At 45.9% G+C, this 19,764-nt stretch overlaps 1 protein-coding gene across 1 annotated transcript in view; it reads left to right on the plus strand.

Annotated features, from left to right (window-relative positions):
* The first annotated feature begins 6 nt into the window (after nt 1–6).
* The window catches only part of MECR (mitochondrial trans-2-enoyl-CoA reductase), a 22,672-nt gene continuing 2,914 nt past the window's right edge, over nt 7–19,764 (plus strand). The window contains exons 1-8 of the mRNA XM_006021873.3: nt 7–45; nt 7,788–7,885; nt 8,177–8,308; nt 14,380–14,523; nt 15,080–15,182; nt 17,125–17,227; nt 18,130–18,203; nt 18,768–18,828. Of these exons, the coding sequence (XP_006021935.1) occupies nt 7,840–7,885; nt 8,177–8,308; nt 14,380–14,523; nt 15,080–15,182; nt 17,125–17,227; nt 18,130–18,203; nt 18,768–18,828 (663 nt within the window). The 5' untranslated portion in view covers nt 7–45; nt 7,788–7,839. The remainder of the gene's footprint in view (nt 46–7,787; nt 7,886–8,176; nt 8,309–14,379; nt 14,524–15,079; nt 15,183–17,124; nt 17,228–18,129; nt 18,204–18,767; nt 18,829–19,764) is intronic.

Here is a 19,764-nt window from a genome sequence, read left to right on the forward strand (position 1 = left end):
CGCGCTGGTGTACGAGCGGCACGGGGAGCCGGCCGACGTGCTGCAGTAAGGGGCTGCGGGCCGGGCCGGGGGCTGCCTGGGCCCCGCTGTTTGGGGATGGGCTGGTTGTGTCCCGGGCGGCAGAGCCCCTAGCAGGGGGCAGCGGGTCTCCAGCTGCCCCTGCGGGCCCAGGCGAGGGGAGATAATGCTGGAGCCTTTCCCGCTGCTTCCCATGCAGGGTGCCGTGCTCCGTCGGGTGCGACCGAGGCGGTTCTGGCGTGGGAGCGGAGAGATGGCCTGGGCCCCGCTGTTTGGGGATGGGCTGGTTGTGTCCCGGGCGGCAGAGCCCCTAGCAGGGGGCAGCGGGTCTCCAGCTGCCCCTGCGGGCCCAGGCGAGGGGAGATAATGCTGGAGCCTTTCCCGCTGCTTCCCATGCAGGGTGCCGTGCTCCGTCGGGTGCGACCGAGGCGGTTCTGGCGTGGGAGCGGAGAGATGGGAGCACATGTGGGAGTGGGGCACCTGGGTGGGCGCGCGGGGTTCGAGCCCATCCTTGCTGCGTGGCGGTAGGTGTGGGGTGACCGCGCTGGCTCCACCCAGGGGCAGAGTCCAGTGTCACCGAGACCGGCATCCGCACAGTCAGATTTCTGCACATTTGACACAATTTCCCTCAGGAATGTAGGAGGCACAAAAACATTCCTTGCTTGATACCTCCTAACCCTGTGACCCTGGTCTTTGCTCGACTCCTTTTTTCTTCCTGTATTATAGGCTCGCCACCTGCTCGCAGATATTGAATAGAAAAGGGATTCAGGTTGACGGTGTGCCCTTGAGGGCCCAGTTAAAAAAAAAAATACAGTTTGTGATACAGCAGCATTGATGCAACTTTCCTGAAATGGTTTTATAAGACTTGTAAGAGAAATAGGAGTGTAAAACTAGAACATGCTCTCGAGCCATTGAAACCTGTCCCCTGTATTCCCAGACAACTGTTTGTCCAAGTGTAATAAAAGCAGAGAAAATTTCATTTCATGTTTGTAGGGATCAGCAGTGGAAAAATTGATGGGCTGTATGGGCGAAACAGTGTACGCGAAGTGCTGTTGACAGCAAAAAATAAACACTCGGGAGAAGAGAGAAATCTATGTTAACTTTGCCTTTCAGCAATCTGGGTGGTGCTTATAACTTGTATGACACAAATTTTCTGATAGAGATGATTTTTCAAGTTGACAGTGTCCTTTGAAGTCTGCACAATCACAGAGTTGTACATAGCTGAGTAGGTAGGAACAAGGCACCAGTGGTTCATCCAGTTCATTTTAATAATTCTTAGACTTTTCACACTTGGCAAGAGGATTTATTTCTCCCGGTTATGTGTTCTTTGTTGCTTGATGGCAAAGGGTTGTAACCATAGCTTTGCTGTTGATTTTTGTTATAGCTTTAGCTGACTAGGTAGTACTGTGCTATTAGATCAGTTGGAATTATAAACCCGGAAGTATTTGTAGTCTAATCCACTTGCCCAGCCATATAATTGCCTTATCTTGGAGTTTGTTCTTACCCCTAGGATTTTCACTTCTAACTTCTATGTTTTGGTCCATAAGAGAATAGAACACCATGTGAAGGCATCTGGTGTCTGGGCTGTTTGGGTTTTTTTGGTTTCCTTTTACTGTAGGTGGAGTTGAGGAAACTGAGACACTGCAGGTCCAACATATTTCATCCAGACATTTAATACCCGAGCGTCAGGGTTTGTATTAGCTCCCTTTGCAAGCTCTGCATTCTTTTTGTTGAAGGACGGTGTACAGGGCAGTCTGGCCTTGTTGAAGAGGGAACAGTCAGCCTTCTTGAAGAAGCCCGACTGTGAGGTATTTGAACAATGATGGCGTGTCCCACCGACAGATTAAAACTCCTAAAAAGTGAGCAGAAAGGTAACAAGCTGTGATGGAACAGTTTGCAAAGGGAGCCAAGCTGTGAACAGGACAAGTTTGCTTCAGGAAGGAAACCTGAAACCCCCCGCTTTCATTTAAAAGACATTTTAGATTGGGCTTATTTTTAGCTAAGGTTAAGACAGGAGATATCAAACCAGTTGCTATGTTTTTTAAACTAAAAACCCTTAGACTATAGTGAAATAAATATGTTACTATGAGTGAGTTTCTTGTTGGATTGTATGCAGGCTTTTGGCTTCTAAAACTGCAAAGTTGGAGGTTGTTCTTTAAGAAGAGAGATTTCAGCATGGACATGCTATAAAATATACTAAAGTATGGCAATTTTAAAAGGAAGGAATCTTGAGGGTTTGCTGTTCCAGTTTAATTGCTTAGAACTACATTTCAGAAATAAAGGGAGCTTTTATTCAGCATCTTAGAGACAGCTTTCTCTCTTTATTTTTCCTACTTAAGCATGCAACATCACTTCACAGTACTTCTGGTTTCTGTGAATTGCTGGGCACCCTCAAGTGCAACTGAAGTCATGGTCAGCTGTAGGTATTAAGCATTCCAAAAGCCGTAAAGATGTAATTCTTAAGAATCCCATGCCCAGTCCTGCACTCTAGTTGGGAGACTTACCTGAGTAAGGAATGAAAGATTAGGTTTGGTTTGACCTGTCAAAATAGGGTTGGTGAAAGTTCCCAAGTTTTGTGTTGGACAAAGACAAAAGGAGAAGATTTCTGATGGTTATCTTGGAGCTGTGCTAAAGACATTCTGTCCCTGTTCCTTACATGAGAGTGAATCTTGCTTAATGATGATTGTACTCTCCATTTCTCAGAATCCCATACATCTCTCTAAGTGTCACAGCGCTGTTCATTTTTCTTCTAAAGCAAAAGCAAGGATGACATTAGCAGTAAAATACCTGACCAACATCTAGTGGATGAAGCAATGGCTTTCTTATGCAATTTACCTGATTAGTTAAGGCCAGTGACCATTATTCATTGGGATGGCATGATATGTTTTAGCAAAGTTGGATGATTAGATTCCAGCAGTGCTCCACTAATACTGTTGTAACTATTAGTGTGTGGGTATTTCCATTTTAAAACAAATTTTTCAAGGGAATTATCAATTACAAAAACATGTTCAACTGTGAAATTTTAGGTAAAGGCCTTGGGTAGGATTTTCTTCTCTTGGTTTTAGGATGATTCACTGCATATCTAGGACCAGTGTGTAAACAGATCAGTTTGTCATAGAAAAGTAGGACTGAAAAGAACCTCAGGAAGTCATCTGGTCCAGCCCCCTGCCACCTCCCCCTCGAGGCAGAACCATCCCTGACTATAAACCATCCTTATGACTTAGAATATCTGCACTGTGTTGAGGGAGGAGAAGCACCAACATTTTTTTGCTTACAGTGCCAGCACCAAAAAACAGTATGACAGAATTGTTCCAATTTCCCCAAATGTTATGATGAATATGCTGGCATGAAAGTGCTAGGGAAATTAAGCTATAGGGATGTGCTGATCCTTGTTAGTTATAAGCATGTTACAACCTGGTTATCCTCACAGTGATTCTAGATGTGGTGTAAAATACTTGCTTTGAGATATCTGTTGTCAATTTGAGGTTTAAATACATGATTGTGAAGCTTAATCATGCTTAATTGTGAACCACAAATATGTGGTGCTTTGAAAAGCTCAGGAGGAGGGTATGCTGCTGGGTATCTCTGAAGCAGTTTCTCTCAACCAGAGTGCTATGAGGCCCTTTCAGTATTGCTGTGGCACTGCTATGGCTCGATGAAATGGCTCCATGCACTCTTGTTTCCAGGACGCATGTGTGGAGTTGGAGCCAAAATAATAAGCCTATCTGAGGGCTGTCCAACTGGTGAACTGACAACCCTCTGCTCCACTGCTGTGGAGCAGGAATCCGTGTGCCACTAGTCCTACCCAGGAGTTTGGGGAACCACCCCCACAGTGTGCTGCCTACGCAGCCCGGGAACCACATGTCAGCTTCATGTCCAGCCCTGCAGAAGGTGGACAGCCCTGGGCTTATGTGATAAACCTAATGCAGGCAGCAGTGGCTTCTTCTGCTACAGCCACTTCTGGGTCTAGCTCTGCATATGCCCTCTGGAAACAGACACATGGAGTAATTTCACCCGGCAGCAATGCAGTAGCCTGGAGAGACAGCCAGCTGAGAAATGCTGTTCTATGGATTTTACTCTAGGCTGCTGCACCATTGCCACCACGTTAGTTTTATCTGATGGAGGGGTGGGTTCCTGCCTGCATTAGGTGAGCTAAGAAAGTACAACAGTGATTCTCAACCAGGGCACCAGTACATTTTGGAAAGTTATGGAGGGGTGTTCTTCCTCTCCCTCTTCCCCACCCCCCCTCCCCTCCTCCTTGTATACTTAGGGCTTTTTTTTGTTGTTGCTTTTTCTTGCCTAAGATACTAGATTTATATATATGGCTTTTGATTGCAGGCCTTTCATCTATGAAGTAGATCACTGCCCAAGGGAACTTGAAATTGAACAATCAAAATATTTGTCTTTAAAAAGCAGCAAAGGGGCATAAAAAGCTGGCTGCTTTTTCTGTTGGAAAAGCCATTATACTTAGTCTAAAGCATTGCAGAAATAGTCAGGTAAAAGTGAACTGCTGGTCTGTGCCATGAACTCATTCCCCCTCAGGGTCCCTACTGAATTAAATATGCCCGTGTAAATGGAAGGTCTCAGGACTTGCATTGACTTCAGTGAGAGTTTTGGGTGCTCGAGGGAAGACTGATCATAAGTACAATGAGCCCCTCCCTGGAAAGATCATTTAGCATCTCTGTGTAATGAGGAAAAGGGAACTCAAGCAGCTGTGGGTGGTTGAGGAAACTGGAACCGTTTGCCTCTAACAAGGCAAACTATCATGTAGAAGCTGTGCTGCACACTCCTGTAGGGACTGCAACATAACAGCCAGGCACAGCCTCCCACATGGGTGGTAGCTACTGTGTACCGATTCGCTCCAAACAGATGCAAGAGAATTCCCAGCAGAGTCAAGCAATAAAACCCCCTCTGAGTTTAGCACAGTGCTGCGCAGAACTCCAGCTACTCCATCCATAAGGACTTTGATATGTGTACTTACTGCACACACACAGATTCCCATTGACAGTAATGGCTTTAAATGAGCCATTGTGTCCATGATCTGTTGATTTAAACCATTGGGATCTTAAAGCTGTGAATAGAGTCATTATAGTTTCCATGGAGAAACCTTCACAATTCTCTTGAAATAACTCGATACCAAACCAAACTTAATTCCAGTAATTCTAGCCAGCATGTTCCACAACAGCTGCTTGTGCTCACTTTATAGAGGCATTAAACATACAAAGAACACTGTTAATGTAACCTTCCAGCCATCTTGTCTAAAACTCCCTTTGCAAGGACAAGCATACAGGTCTAGCTGAAACCAATAAAAGCCAGGAAATTCAAGGCTGTCCCTATTCCACTACTAGGTATTGCAGAATTGCAATCCTCAGGTAAATGTCTTAGTTTTATGCGTTAATATAATCATGACGTCACTCTGGGAATGATGACCATCCTTATGACTGAAGGCTGTGCAAGGCTTCCTTACGCAGCCCTTCAATTCTGAGCAACTTCATCTTCCAACCTGGAGCATCCCCTTCCTAAATCCAGCTTTACTTACAAGTTTGTCTGTCTGGTTTAAAAATCCAAAAATGGCAACTCTGTAAAGGAGTAAGATGCTCAGCGGATTACATCATTCTTCCATCATTCTTATTTGGGACATCTGGGTCAGCATTGTGTTGGGCTAAACCGTTGCAAATCTGATACCCAGTGAGAGATGTAAAATACTCATCTTTTTCAAGTGAATCCTTGAGCCTTTCACCCTGTGCCTCAGACAAGCTTGAGCCAAGTTAATGGAGGAATAGCAGCAAAAGCTGGGGAGGAGTCTACTGTATTTGTTTCCTGAGTTTGCATAGCTTTAAAAATCCTGGCCTTTGCCTTCAGGGAGCAGAGTCTGTTCTAATGCAGCCCCATTCTGTAGAGCCTGCTGCGCATTGCAGAATTTATACACACTCCTTGATGTGTAGGGAGTTGCACCAAAGGTGGATTTAGCCCACTGTTCAATGGCTTTGGCCTGTGGTGAAATGGCTTCTAAGCCGAAGGACAGTGGCCCCAATTCAGCAAAGCTTTTAAGGACATATCTAAGTCCAATTGATTCAGAGTTTGCAAGCATCAGTTTAAACTTGGTTGTGTTGGAGCCCAGGCTACCACTGACAAAAGGCCTGCACATTGATGCAGTTTCACTTGTGACCTCCTTAGAATTTCAGTGCAGCTTCAGGTCTTTAAAAACCTGGTTACAGCATGCAAATTCTGAAGTGTTAAAAGCCTTCTGACAAGTACATCGTGCTATTTAATTCAAAACTCAGATTTATCTAGAAATCAGCCATGCAACTTAAAGTGTGGGGGGGGAAACCTTTAGCAAGCACAGGACAAACTGTGAAAAAAATAAGTTTATAGTTCCTAATGATGCACACCAAACAGGATGTAATCACAGCTAAATAGCCATGCTCTTAAAATTGGCAGCCAAGTGCAAGCTTCTCATCACCCTCATCTTCAGAGCCCCAGCTTCTCAAGTCTGTTCACATGTAATTAATAATTGCTGTAATTATTAAAATGCTTTCTGGACTCACTCCAGCTGACCCATCTCCTTCCACTAACCGAGCACAGGACTGCTATTATTGCCGCAATCTCAAAACTGGTGGCAGAAGAGTTATCTTTACTGCTCCTGCTGTCTGGAATAGCTTTCCTGTGTATGTCTAACCTGTCTTGTACTTCCACTGGTGTCATCTTACACCATACTTGTACAGAACTATCGAGTATAGAGGTCTAAAGCTGCTGGGCCCCCCATAATACACAATTTTTTGGCTGCTGAGACTAAGATTATGGAAAAGTTTTACCAGTTATACCAATGTAACCCTCCATGTGGTCATTTATTATAGAATGAAAGAGCTCTTCTTAGGTTTAGCTTGTACTCGGCAAACTAAATTGGACAACGGGACATGCCTGTTCTTATTGCAGGATTGTTCTAGTGAAATCATCCTGGCTTAAATCTGCATTAGATAAATATTGAAAATCATTCCTGTGTAGTCACAGCCAAGGTTTGCAATTTACTTTTTTCTTTAAAAAAAAAAAAAAAAAATTCAGGTATTTGGCAGCACAAGCTCTGGGCGGTGTGAGCTGCTGTATTCCTTTTGCTGGGGTATTGGCACAAGTGCTAGTCATTCAGTGATAGGCTAATCACGTGGAAATCCCAGAAATCCAGGATATCATCCGGGGAATCCAGGACACTGCCCTGCTTCCCTGCCCCTCTTTCTGGCACGCTTGCAAGTCAGCAGGAGCAGGGCCGCATGCCTGCCTGCAAGGTGCTCTGCACCGCTCTAGCTCCTGGACAGACTGCAGCCTGTGCCTCTGTGTTTCTAGGACACCCATTATAATTCTCAACAGCCGGCTGAGACCAGCCTCTGAAATCTGGGAGTGTCATAACTAAACTGGAACATATGGTCACCTTATTCAGTGAGGAACAAGTCATTGTGCTCATCTGTCATTGACTGTAGTAGCAGATATTCAGGAAGTAGCAGAGCATTGGTGCCATCGTTGCACTGGAAAGGGAATTCATAGTTCAACTCTGCTTTCTCCAAAATGGAGCAGGGATGGAGTGAGTTGCTGAGTAGCCTGGGAGCATTTTAGGGTCATTAGAAGTGTATGAGAAATCAGTTCTACATAATGCTGGGCCCCTTGTAATTTAAATCTAATGTTCCGTGCAGGCAGTGTTTTGGGTTTGGATGCAGCTTCTGCAGAAAACATTTGCTGTACAAGTTCAAGTTCATTAATATTAGTCTTTCTCCGTTTAGGTTAAAGGACCTAGAGCTTGGAGAACTAGGGGGTTCTGGGGTCCACGTTAAGATGCTAGCCGCCCCCATCAATCCATCAGACATCAACATGATCCAAGGTAACTATGGTTTCTGTGGTTTCAGAGTTTATAAGCAAAAAGTTGGCTTTGCTTCCATTCCTGTTTGGAATGCCTGCTGACTAGCAACATGCTGTCAAATGAGCAATTACGCAAACAGACTGTAAGAATTTTAATGACGTTCCCTGTAGGTTTTTGTGAAAGATTTAGGCCTGCTTCCCGGTGTTGCTATGGTATAGGTCTGAGCTCATACAGAACAGAAGTTAGGAGATGCCTGTTGTTCATTATGCCTTTTGGTGCAATATGTTTATCATGGTTTGGCTTCTCTTCCAGGGACTTACGCCCTTCTGTCTGACTTGCCTGCAGTAGGAGGAAATGAAGGTGTTGGAGAAGTAATAGAAGTTGGCAATCATGTGACTTCTTTGAAGCCTGGTGATTGGGTAATCCCAGGAGATGCAGGACTTGGTGAGTTTGTACGCGAATATTTGGAGGCATATCTTGAGCTGGTGTTGCGTAATCCTAGCTCCGTTGACTTCAGTGGAGCGGTTGTGGTTCATATCAGCTGAGGATCTTCCCTGTGACTTTCCCATGGCCTCTTCCCCCTGCAGATCCCAAAGCTCGTTTATAAACGATCATAGGAAGTAGATAGGTCTCTCATTTATAGATTATCAGGGGAAAGTTGAGGGAGGAAAGATTCCAGCCTACCCATAGTATTGTAGTGAGTCTCCCATCCGACTGGGAATAGAACCGAAGAGTTCTGCTTTGTATCGCTGAATTGTAATATTGCCCAAATGTGTGAGATACACGTTACAGTTCTATCTGAGTCCATCCCACTGACCTTTTCACTCTAACAAACCTCTCTCTTTGCTAAATAACATACTTCAGAAAACCTTTCCTGTAAGAGGGTCTTTGTTTGTACTGTCCCCGAAAGTCACTCTGGATGTTCCCATGCTTTATCTAATCACTTCCAGTCACAAGTTAATTCCTCCTCGGGTGAGCGAGTGAGGTTCCAGAGGTGCTTGACCCCCCCTCTAACTTCCATTGCAGCTATTTGACTGAGGTCACACAGGAAACTTATAGCATAGCTGGGAATTGAACCTAGATCTCCTGAGTACCTAGTATGCTTCCCTAACCACAAATGTCTCTTGTGTTCTGCTTATACTCATATGTCTTGTCTTGTGAGTTAATCAGGTTGTGGGATTTTAAACTTGGAGGAGATACTATGCTCTGTAGCATAATTGTGGCTCTGATGTACAGTATTAGCTTGGTACACCCTTAGTCATGTGCACCGCCTGGTATGGGCAATTACATCTAATAGAATGTAATTTTTAAAAAAAATCGCCATTAGAGAATGTTCCAGACGAGGGAAGCAGTGGTTGGAATCCATTTAGTACCATATTAGGCTAATTGCAAATATCATAGGTTATATCATCTCAAATGAGAAGCATCTGTGTAGCCAGTGGCGTTTCACAAGACACTCTTAATTTCATATCTGTTTTTATGCTGCCTTAAACTGTGTTCTGATGTTTGAAACTAACACATGCTTATAGCTAGGGATCTAGGTTTTCCTTTTCCCATGGGAAGTGGAAAAAAACCATGGATTTTCTCTTTTACCTGAGAAAAATGTGGGGTTTTCACTTTGACAGAGAAACGCATGGATTTTGCTCTTTTGCAAAGAGCTCTCTGCAGGCTGGCAGAGTTCTAGCCTGCAAGGGACTGGGGGAGCAGGAGGAGGGCGGTCAGGCAGGGGGTGCCATGTACATGTACACACACGTGACCACCAGGCAGCCTGGAGAGCAGCTCCAGCAGGTAAGTTGGGGAGTGGGGGGAATTGAGGCCCCATAGGGAGGGAGGGAGTTAGGCAGGGCTCGGATGCTGCCCAGCTGGGCAATGCGTGGGGCTTGGGGCTCCAGGTCGCAATGTATGGTTGCAGGGCCTTGGTGGGGAGTGGGACAAGGACATGGGTGGCTCATGCCAGGGGTGACAGGGAGCTGGCTCCCTGCCACTGCACACACTCCCGGGGGCACATACCCCCCAGATCTGTGCATGGTGCGGGCTGCCCACTGCAGGCTCAGGCATCCCTCCCTAATGCCCCCCACAACCCAACAAGGACCCAGCATGGCAGGGCAGAGCGGGGCTGGGTGGGTAAGCTTGTTGCCGCCACTGTGAGTCCCACGCCACCCTAGCAAAACACCCCCTGCCTGCCCAGCAGCAGCAAGGGATGCAACCCCGTGCCACCGCCCCTGCTACAGCCAGGCAGGCTGGGGTGCTTTGCCATGGTGGCGCGGGGCTTGTGGCAGCAAGGAGCTTCCCCACCCAGCCCTGCTCTGCCCTGCCATGCCCACTGGGCTGTGGAGGCCCTGTGGGGAGTGCAGCAGGGCGGGGAGCCCAAGCCCACAACAGCCAGCCCGTACCCACCCCACACAGTTCTGGGGGGCACGTGCCCCCTGTCTCCTGGGTGTGCATGCAGTGGCAGGGAGCTCTGCTCCAGCTATGCCACCCACAGGGGAGGGGGAGCTGGGCTCTGTGCTTGGGCCGCAGCAGCTGCTATCTTCCACAGGCAGCAGCTGGAGGTCAGGCAGTACTGTTGGGGGCAGGAGGCTGCAGACCTGGGTCCCTTTGGGTGGGGAGGGCAGCAGCAGGGCAGTATTTTATTTGTGCATAACATTTCTGGTTTTTACCTGTTTAAAGACTGAGGCATGAAGAACAGGGTTTAAATAATCTTAGAGTTAAATTTATATCTTTGAATACATATCTTGGGTTATATGTTTAACAGCTTTCAAGTGACATTTTTTTTTTTGTACAGTATTATTTGGGCCCCTTGAAGTTTTCTGCCAGCATTTCCAATCCCATTTATTCTGATAACAGATTCAGCACCTATTTTATTTAAAGGCGGTTTTCTACATCATCAGGAAAGTGATATCAGTGAGGGCTCCCAGTTAAGAATCAAAGGGGGCTCAGTCACAAAGGATACAATGGGAAATAAAAGTACTTTTTGGCACAAATGAATATGGGGTGAATTCAGGTATCTGTGTAGGGGCTCCTGTCTCTAAATCACTAAGAGAACTGACTTTCCCAAAGTAGCCCATTTCTGGCTGTCTGGATATTGAAAAATTTCCTGAAGAGTAAAAGGGAACAGCTTCACAACGCATTTTTCTGTTTCATATGCCTACTGTTGCTTCGCTGTAGGCACATATATATGTGTCCCTATGGCGCCATTGTTACTGCACCATCATTTAGGAATTCCTTTTGGAAGTACACTAACAGCCTATGCTGTGCCATCCACATGACACAGTTATTTTTAACTGCTACATCATTGTAGTGACGCACTATACCGAGGGAGCGCATCACTACAGTGACGTAGCTGTGGTGTCACGGTTTTTGCCCAGTGATGCTATGCTGCTGTAGCACACTGCTATGGCGAAGTAGTATCGCATGCAGATGCACCCTGTAAGTAGAAGCTAAACCATGGTAATTTACCCCTTTTTCTCTGAGGGCTAAGCTGTCATGTTGGGGCTTCTGCTTACCGCAGTGGAGGAGCACAAACCAAGCAATGATCTCAGAGCAGCTGATGTATAGTAAAATCCCTCTTATCCGCCATAGTAATTTGTTTGTATTGCCATCTCCTATGATATAGCATAATTTTCATTAGTGGTATGCATTTAGTTTGCTCAAGCTGTGTCCAGGGTCATCGTGCCTCTGAGAGTGTTGTTTTTTATTTAGCCACATAAAACAGTGGTGCCCAACCTGCTGGTCCCACAGGCTGGATGAGTGCTTCTGAGTCAGTCCACGGGCGAGATCCTTTGTGGGGTCAGTGTGCAGGGTCAATCCATGCACCTGAATCCCACCATATGCCAGCCCAGTCTGGCACACAGGGCCACATTATCTGGCTCCTGGGGCTCCCTGCAGGTCTGGGAATTTATTAGCAGGGAAGCAGCAATTAATGCTGCTGTTGCCCCTGCTGCCAAATTGCTGGACCCTTGGGGAGCTCCGGTGGGGGGGATGATATGGCTTTGCAGGCTGGATCTGGCCTGCAGGCTGAAGGTTGAGCACCTCTGACACAGAATAATCTCCCTGATACCGAGATGCTGCAAACCGTAGTTCTTTCTGCAAGTACGTAGTCATAGAAGGGCAGGGTTGAAGTAATTGGATTCGGCTTCATTAGTAGAACAACTTCCAGCATGTTTTAGAATGGTGGGCTGGCTCTACCTGAAAGCCTCAAACTGCTCCACAGCCATTCACTGCTAATCTGGACTGAAAAATCTTTATGCACTCTGGATTATATCGTTGCCATAAGGGCATCTTGAATCTCGCCTTAAGAGTTGGCGTAGTCAGTTAGGGCACAGAGAGATGTGCAACTTTCAGCTGTAATTTAGGAAGCTTCATAGAAAGGGGCAAGCGGGGGCAGGTGGATTGGAGCCCCCCACCTGTGGGGGGCTCCAGTTCACCCACCTCCCCCTTCCAGCACACCCTGGGCAAACCCCAGAACGGAGCTCCCTCCCCCTTCTCCCCATCCATCCTGACGACAGCACCGGGGGCGCAGCTGGGCTGCATCAGCCCATCCCTGCCCCACCTCCCCTGCCCCCGGGCAGGGACAAACAGAAGTTAATAGCTATCAGAAGAGTTTAGAAAGATGGAGGTAAACTGAGCAAGTAACTAATGGACTAACATGCTCAGGATGGATTTTCCCCATAGCTCCACTTTGGAGCACCTTCATCTGAACCCTCATTAAATGTGGATTAATTTGTCACATGATCAGTCACTTTTAAAGCACTCTGCAGCCATGCACTTCTGTCAGAGCATGGTTGTAGAGCGCTTTCAAGGGGCTGATCCACAGCAAATATCACTTCTGTCAGTGCCCTTAGTGTAAAGGACCCGGAAAATATGGAAGTCCTTGGTCCAGTCCTAGGTTTTCACTGGTTAAGATGTGTCCTTCTGTGAGGTTGTACAAACTCCTTTTACCTCTGTCCACCCAGAGGAAAATCCTTCAAACCAGATGCTGTATCAAAGTTACCTGTGCAAGTCAGCTGTGCCAAAACATTCTTCCAGTGATGGAGCAAAAACAGAGTTATACATCAGTCATGAAGCTGCTGATGGAGTAGATGGTAGGCAAAGGATAACACACATCACAAAGAATTCCAAAAGCCGGTGAAGGAAACCACATGACTACAATCATGTTATCTATCCTGTTGCATCCAAAAACAAAGTAGCATCCAGCTGGGGACCTTGGAAGTCTCGCATTGACCACATAATACAGACAGTGTGGTGGCACTTTCAAAAATGCTTTGAGAATGCAACTTGGGCTCCTAAGGTATTTATGCTGTCCCCCAGATCCCATCCTCTGATCTTCTGTAGTCTGAAGAAATGTGCTCATAATGGCAACTCTGCCATCATTTCAGTCCATGGACTCTTTTGTGGGGAAAGGATATTGTAGGACGTTACTTCAGTGTTTAAATATTTTAGGTGCCATTAAATAGGAAGTTCAGGCCAGTGCTTTCCCTTGCAAGTGATATCAGAGGAAAGCCTAACACTTGTAGCTTGTGGTAAAATTACCATATTTTCTTAAATATTTCATGTCCTGGAGCAAAATACACCCCTTGTTTTTGAAAGGCAGGATGAAGAAAAAAAGATCTTTCCTTGTAGTAAGGAACAGAGTAGCAGCAGCAGCAAGGGAGCAGTGCCTGCTCATTGTTCTGCTCCTTGTGGGTCGTGTACAAAATTTTCTTTCACTTTTGCCAATGCTAGCAGAAATGGGTCTTACCCTATTTCTCACACACGTTGCTCACTAAAATTTCCAGCAATTGGTTTTGAATGGAGGGGTGGGGGTGGTATGCGAGACAATACAGTACCTCTGCATGCAAATTTGTACTTGGGACTGTAGCTGGTATTAACTCATGCCTGAAGAATGTTAGCCTCCCAAAAGGGTGATGGTGGGGGGGAGGGATGTTGACATTATTGAAAAAAGGACGGTATTTATTTTTGGTAGTAGTTAAGACTGTGGTGCCAAGATGAAAAATGCGTCTTCGCTTTACTGAACTAGAACATTGCACTTGATTAAGTGGTCAGTTTAAGGTTTTATATCCTTAATTTTCTTTGCTTTTATGGGCTTGGATTTTTGCGAATAATAGGTAGTTACGTTGCTCCTAGCTAACAATCTTAACTGTGATGTGTTCTGTTTTAAGGCAGCCTTTATCCTTTGGCGTTACGAAAGATAATAGTTGTCTTTTTCTTCTTCCTCAGCTTTTTGTGCACACATGGGTTTCTAGGATAAATTAAAATGTAGCTGAAATGGACGGATAACTAAGTAGGAGTGAATTTGCTGACCCAGCCAATGCCCGCAGCAGCAGAGCTGTACCTTCTCCAGCGCTCACCAGACATGATGTGTAATTGTCTAGGGAACACGCGTTAGCAATACACAGATCTTGTTGGGGGGAAAACCCCATCCTGAGCATTTTAGTCTATCCGTTACTTGCTCAGTTTACCTCCATCTTTCTAACTCTTCTCATAGCTTATATCAAACTTGTCTTTTAAACCAGGAACGTGGCGAACAGATGCAGTGTTCACGGAGGAAAAGTTGATGAAACTCCCAGGTGACATCCCTTTGCTCTGTGCTGCCACTCTGAGTGTCAACCCCTGCACAGCCTATCGGATGCTATCTGATTTTGAGACCTTGGGGCCTGGTATGTGGTAAAGCTGTACCATGTATGCTATACTATGTCTCTCAATGTATGGCTGACTTTTATACTCCGAGAATCTTAACCTTAAACAGCTTAGAAGAAATTAATCTATGCAGTTCACTGTATAGCTATGCGCAGAATATACCAATAAAAGTCTGATTTCCCATGTATGGAAAATCTGACCACTGAATATTTAAAGTAGGGGTGTGGGAGTTTGGGCTCTGGATGCTATTTCTGGCTCTATCACTGTTGGTCATGTCTCTGTACCTGCTTTCCTAGCTGATAATTTGAGGAGACGTTTGTAATGTGTACTGTGATAATAACCAGAAACCCTGGTTATAGACCAGGACCCTGTACAGACACTGCATGAAAGTGCAGTCCCTGACTGGCAGGGCTTTTGAGTTGATGTTAAGCTAGTGTTTGCAAAGCACTTTAAGATCCTTGAATGAATGACTCTGACCACAAGGCCAGGTTGTTATGATTATTGTCATATGACCTTAAGCACACAGCTCTGGAAATGGTGGCCTAAGGTGATCTGGGTTTCTGTACTTCATCACAGGTGATTCTGTTATCCAGAATGCAGCCAACAGTGGTGTAGGACAGGCTGTCATCCAGATCGCAGGAGCCATGGGCATCAAAACAATCAATGTTATCAGAGACAGGTGTGTGTGTAATGGGTGCTGATTTATAGACTTTGTTAAAACTGGGTCATTTGTTTAACATTGTCCTAATCTGACAATTTCTTTACTTTTTCTGTATCCTGAATTGTTCAGTTGCCCTGTTTAAAAACCAAGTCCCCCTTCCTTCTATCCTGTTTTCTACTGTATCTTTTCTACTGCATCTTTTCTACTGATCACAGGAGGAAGCTGGACCTACAGTGCTGTGTGATAGCCTAGTGAGGGTAGATCCAGCTGATTGATTTAAAGTGTCTGCTTATCCTTCTGCCTCAGAAGTTTCATTGTAATTGCTTTGGTACAGACCTTCACTAGGGTACCCCCACTCCTACTGAGACTAGGCTGTGGAAAGAGGTGGGAAGGAAATGCTTCCCACATGTGGGAAATGCTCTCCCACATGTTTGAGCAGGATCATCACCCTTGACCTGCACCTGCTTTTATCTCATCCTTGTTCTACCTGTTTAGGCCAAGAATCTATATTGTAAACCTTGTTGGTGCCTCCTGATGATGGAAAGATAACATTTTTGTGTGGATGGGCAGGGGTCTCTGTTCAGGTAGCTGAATCCAACAGTGGCTGCCTTTCACAATTGATCTCCCCCTTCCTCCCTGAATGCTGCTACCTGTCAAACAATTAGCAAATGGCATCAAATCTCTCCCTTTTTGAAGATGAGCTGTTAAATTGCAGGTGGGAACAGGGTGTATCTTAATTCTGACACTGACAGCTTCCAAGGGATTTTTAACTCTGAAGGACTAGCCGGTTCCCAGGGTCTGCTAGAGTTCCCCCGCACTAACCCTTGAAGTAGAATGAAAGTGAGAAAATGGATGGCAAGGAAAGGGTGTTGCCTGGTGTCTTGTATCTGCTCCCCTTCAAGGTCTGCTTGATATGTTTGCTCCTCTCACATTGCTGCTTGTCCTCTCTGCTTCTCATCAGAAGGTAGGATCTATCACAGCTTAGTGCAACAACAGCAGCTGATGCTGGTAGTGAGCAACTCCTGCTCTGTGACTGGTAACCAGCTCCTTGTCTGCTCAGTAGGAGCCCTGTTCTGTAGCACTAGGGAGCTGTGAGGAAGTATCCAGGAAATAGCATTTCTTGCTTAAGAGCAGCTTGAGCCATTGTCTGAAACCAGTGCCAGAAACTTTGCAGAAGAACATGGTTAGAGAGGATGGGTGTTGACAGGAGAGAAGTGGAAGACTACACCGAGCATAAGGGACAGCATGAAATAAAACAAGGAACAGAATGAGGGTGGAGATATCATGAACATTTCTCCAGGAGGCTGCTGGAGGCCAGAGGTGCAGGGAGGTTTGGACAGAGTGCACAGTCTTGGCCAGGAATACTGAGGGTTTGTATCAACCTCGTAGTTGATACAGAAGGTGAGAAAATTTATTGAAGAGATGTTAGGAGAGGGCAGAAGCAACATGGTTCAAAACAGGATGAGAGGAGGAGAAGAGGAAAAAAAAAATCCCTCAAAAGAGCTTGTACTACCAAACATGTTTGGGTCTTGTAGGGGGACACCTTGCCTTGATATGGACTGAGCCCTGTTTGTTTATCCCATGGTGGGAATTAGTTAGATTAGGGGTTTTCAGCCAGGGGTACGCATACCCCTGGGGGTACTTTGGAAGGCCCCAGGGGGTACATGGCAGCAACGTGGAGAAACTAATGGCACTTCTGGTTTCGCTGCCACGCATGCCCCCTCCTTCCTCCTCACCCCCCCGCTCCCCACCCACCCAGTCAACCAGCCACCGGGGGGTACCCTGACTAAAAAAGGTTGAAAACCCGAGGTAGGGTTTAGTTATACCTTTATAATACAGAAAACTGAGATCAGCTAAATCAAAGGGCCCTGCAGAGCTGTGCACATCTGAGCTTGTGGGGAATGGAGGCCAGGGCTTTCTGTCTGTCTTATTAGACTCCTTCTGTTTGTCCTTTGCTCAGACCTGACCTCCAAAAACTGGTAGATAGACTGACGGCACTTGGTGCGGACTACGTCATCACAGAAGAGATGCTGAGAAAGCCAGAGATGAAAGAATTATTTAAGGTACCTTACGGCTGGTCTCTTCAGCAAGAAGAATTACAGTAGGGAGGCAGGAGAGTAATTCCTATTACCCAGAGCCAATATGGGGACATCTTTGGTGGGCAGACTGTCACCTGCTAGGCTTTTGACCTCAGTGATATTCTCTGACCATGAGTTCCAATAGGTGTAAAATAAGGTGTTTCTTTTGATCCCTTTGACAGTTGCCTGTCAGTTTTCTTGAGTGCCCCCTTGTTCTTCTTTGGGCAGGATGGTAACTTGGAGTGCCTGGCCAGCTCTGCACCTTTTGGTATTTTTTGACTTGTCAGATCCTTCTTATTTGTCTCCTTTTCAAACTGAACAGCCCCACTCTTCAGCCTCTATTCATCCCGAGTCTTTCCATGCCTTGACTTGCTTATCTGTTTCTGGACCCTTGTGATGTGTCTGTATCTTTGAAGTGAGATGACTACAATGGAAGTGCCAACGCTGACACCGATGTGGTGCCAGTAGATGTACTACAGGGACAACGGCAGGAAGAAACTAGATAGGACTTTGCATATGGGTCTCATATCCAGATTCTCTGATTTGAAATGTCCCACTGCTTAACATATAGACACCACCTCCTCTTCCAGGGTGGTGTTTCACTTATGCCCCTCTCTGACTCAGTAGGTTGCCCCAACTGTTTTGGAGCTGGTCTTCATTGCTGTTGCAGTGCCAGGAACATAAATCTGCTTCAGCTACAGGCCTGAGCTACCCTTGAATAGAGCAGCCTTTTTGGAACTTGCCTTGCTCTATAGTCAGAGTCTCCACCCCATGAGAAGGGAATCTTGGAATTCAAGAGGAGCCTTTTTTAATGTTTCTGGATGGAGAGAAATGCGACTGGGGAAGGGGGAGTTGAGTTTTTTCCTTGTCTTTCTAATTCTTTTTAGAAAGTCCCAAAGCCCCGGCTGGCTCTGAACTGTGTTGGAGGGAAAAGTGCTACTGAGATGTTGCGCCTTTTACAGTAAGTTCAGCTGTTTGCTGCCTCTATTTGAGTGGTGAGCCTTATTTTTGGTATTAAAAAGAGAGCCCGTTTCAAGTACTGGCTTGTTCCAGAGTTCACTAGGACCAGTGGAAGTGGAGGTAGCTGCATCTAATTATCTTGCCTTAGTCACTTTTTTCAAAAACTGAAGGGTGATCCTTGGAAGCTTAGAAATTGAAGAGCTCCTTGCAAATCTAGGAAATCTTCTTTCCTGATGATGCAAACTACTATTTCTGAAGACTGTTAAGAGTTGAAAGGCATGTCCTTTCAAGACTAGTCAGAATCCTATTGGGATCTGTCATTGTATTAGCGAGCTGGGGGAGAGCATAGGATCTCGTACCACCAAATGAGAATGTCAGCTTTGTGAGGAGGAGGGAGAAGTTAGAATGCAAGCAAGCAGTAATGTATTTGAAAGAGTCCCAGGTGGTAGGGATGATCCCTGTCTGTATCTCTAAAGATTTAGGTTTGTTGGAATGCAGGCCAGGCGTATTAAATGTGTGTAGTAGGAAAGATCATTAAAAATGTGATGCCTGATTTTGCTTGCAGGCATAAAGGGACCATGGTTACATATGGTGGAATGGCAAAACAACCTGTGACTGCCCCCGTGGTAAGTGAGTGTGGTGTTTGTGGCATATCTTACACTGATGTCACATAACACTTGCACTATAGTGCTGAGACTGTCGTGCATAAGACACACTGCCTATAATTTCCAGGTACCCTGAAGGTCCAAGCAGTGCGCATCCCACAATTATTAAGTGCTCTCTAGCTCCCTATATCCTTTTTATTTCCCACTGAGCAGCACTGCTGCTATTGTGACAGGAGGAGACTGTGCTTTAGACTTCCTTCAGGCCAAGCCTCAGACACAGCCTGTCTGTTCTTTAAATGAAGATACAGGGTCTCTTAGCCAGCTGGGAACATTAGAAGAATGAGCCAGCTCTTGTCTGTTTCTGGTTCCTGGGGTTTGGGCAGATGTCTGTCCTACTCTTGCCAGTGCATAGGGAGCAATTTGCTCTGGCATGAAACCCCAACCATTAAAAGTTATCACTTCAGCATCTGTCATGCAGATCCTCACTACAAATCACTTTCACTCTGTCACACACATATCAGGGCAGCACGTGAACAGCAGATTGCTCCAATGCTGGTGCTTTCGCTGGCCTGAGGTTTGGCTGGTGAGACACTTACCTTTCACCCTCCTAGTCCTCAATTCTGCATCTTCTCAGCACTCTCATAGCGACAGGTCTTTGTCTTCTCAGCACTCTCATAGGGACCTGGTGCTAATGCAGTTTTAATACGAATTTTTAAATGTAGTGTTAAATCCCTTGCTCCCAAAGAGCCTGGAACAGCAGGGGCATGGCTGTATAGGAATTATTACTTGTGACCTGAAGGAATTGCCTCTGGCAAGAATCCAATAACTTTGTGGCTCCTGTTTACTGTCCAGCATCATGTAAAAGTAGAAATTTGAGTTTCCTGAACTTTGGGCTCACTCAAGCTCTAACAGCAACAGTCAGTGAGTGGCAGGGATGCAGAAATGCAGAACAGCCCC

This window comes from Alligator sinensis, unplaced genomic scaffold (assembly GCF_000455745.1).
Source record: "Alligator sinensis unplaced genomic scaffold, ASM45574v1 scaffold883_1, whole genome shotgun sequence".
In the NCBI taxonomy this organism is placed as follows: Eukaryota; Metazoa; Chordata; order Crocodylia; family Alligatoridae; genus Alligator; species Alligator sinensis.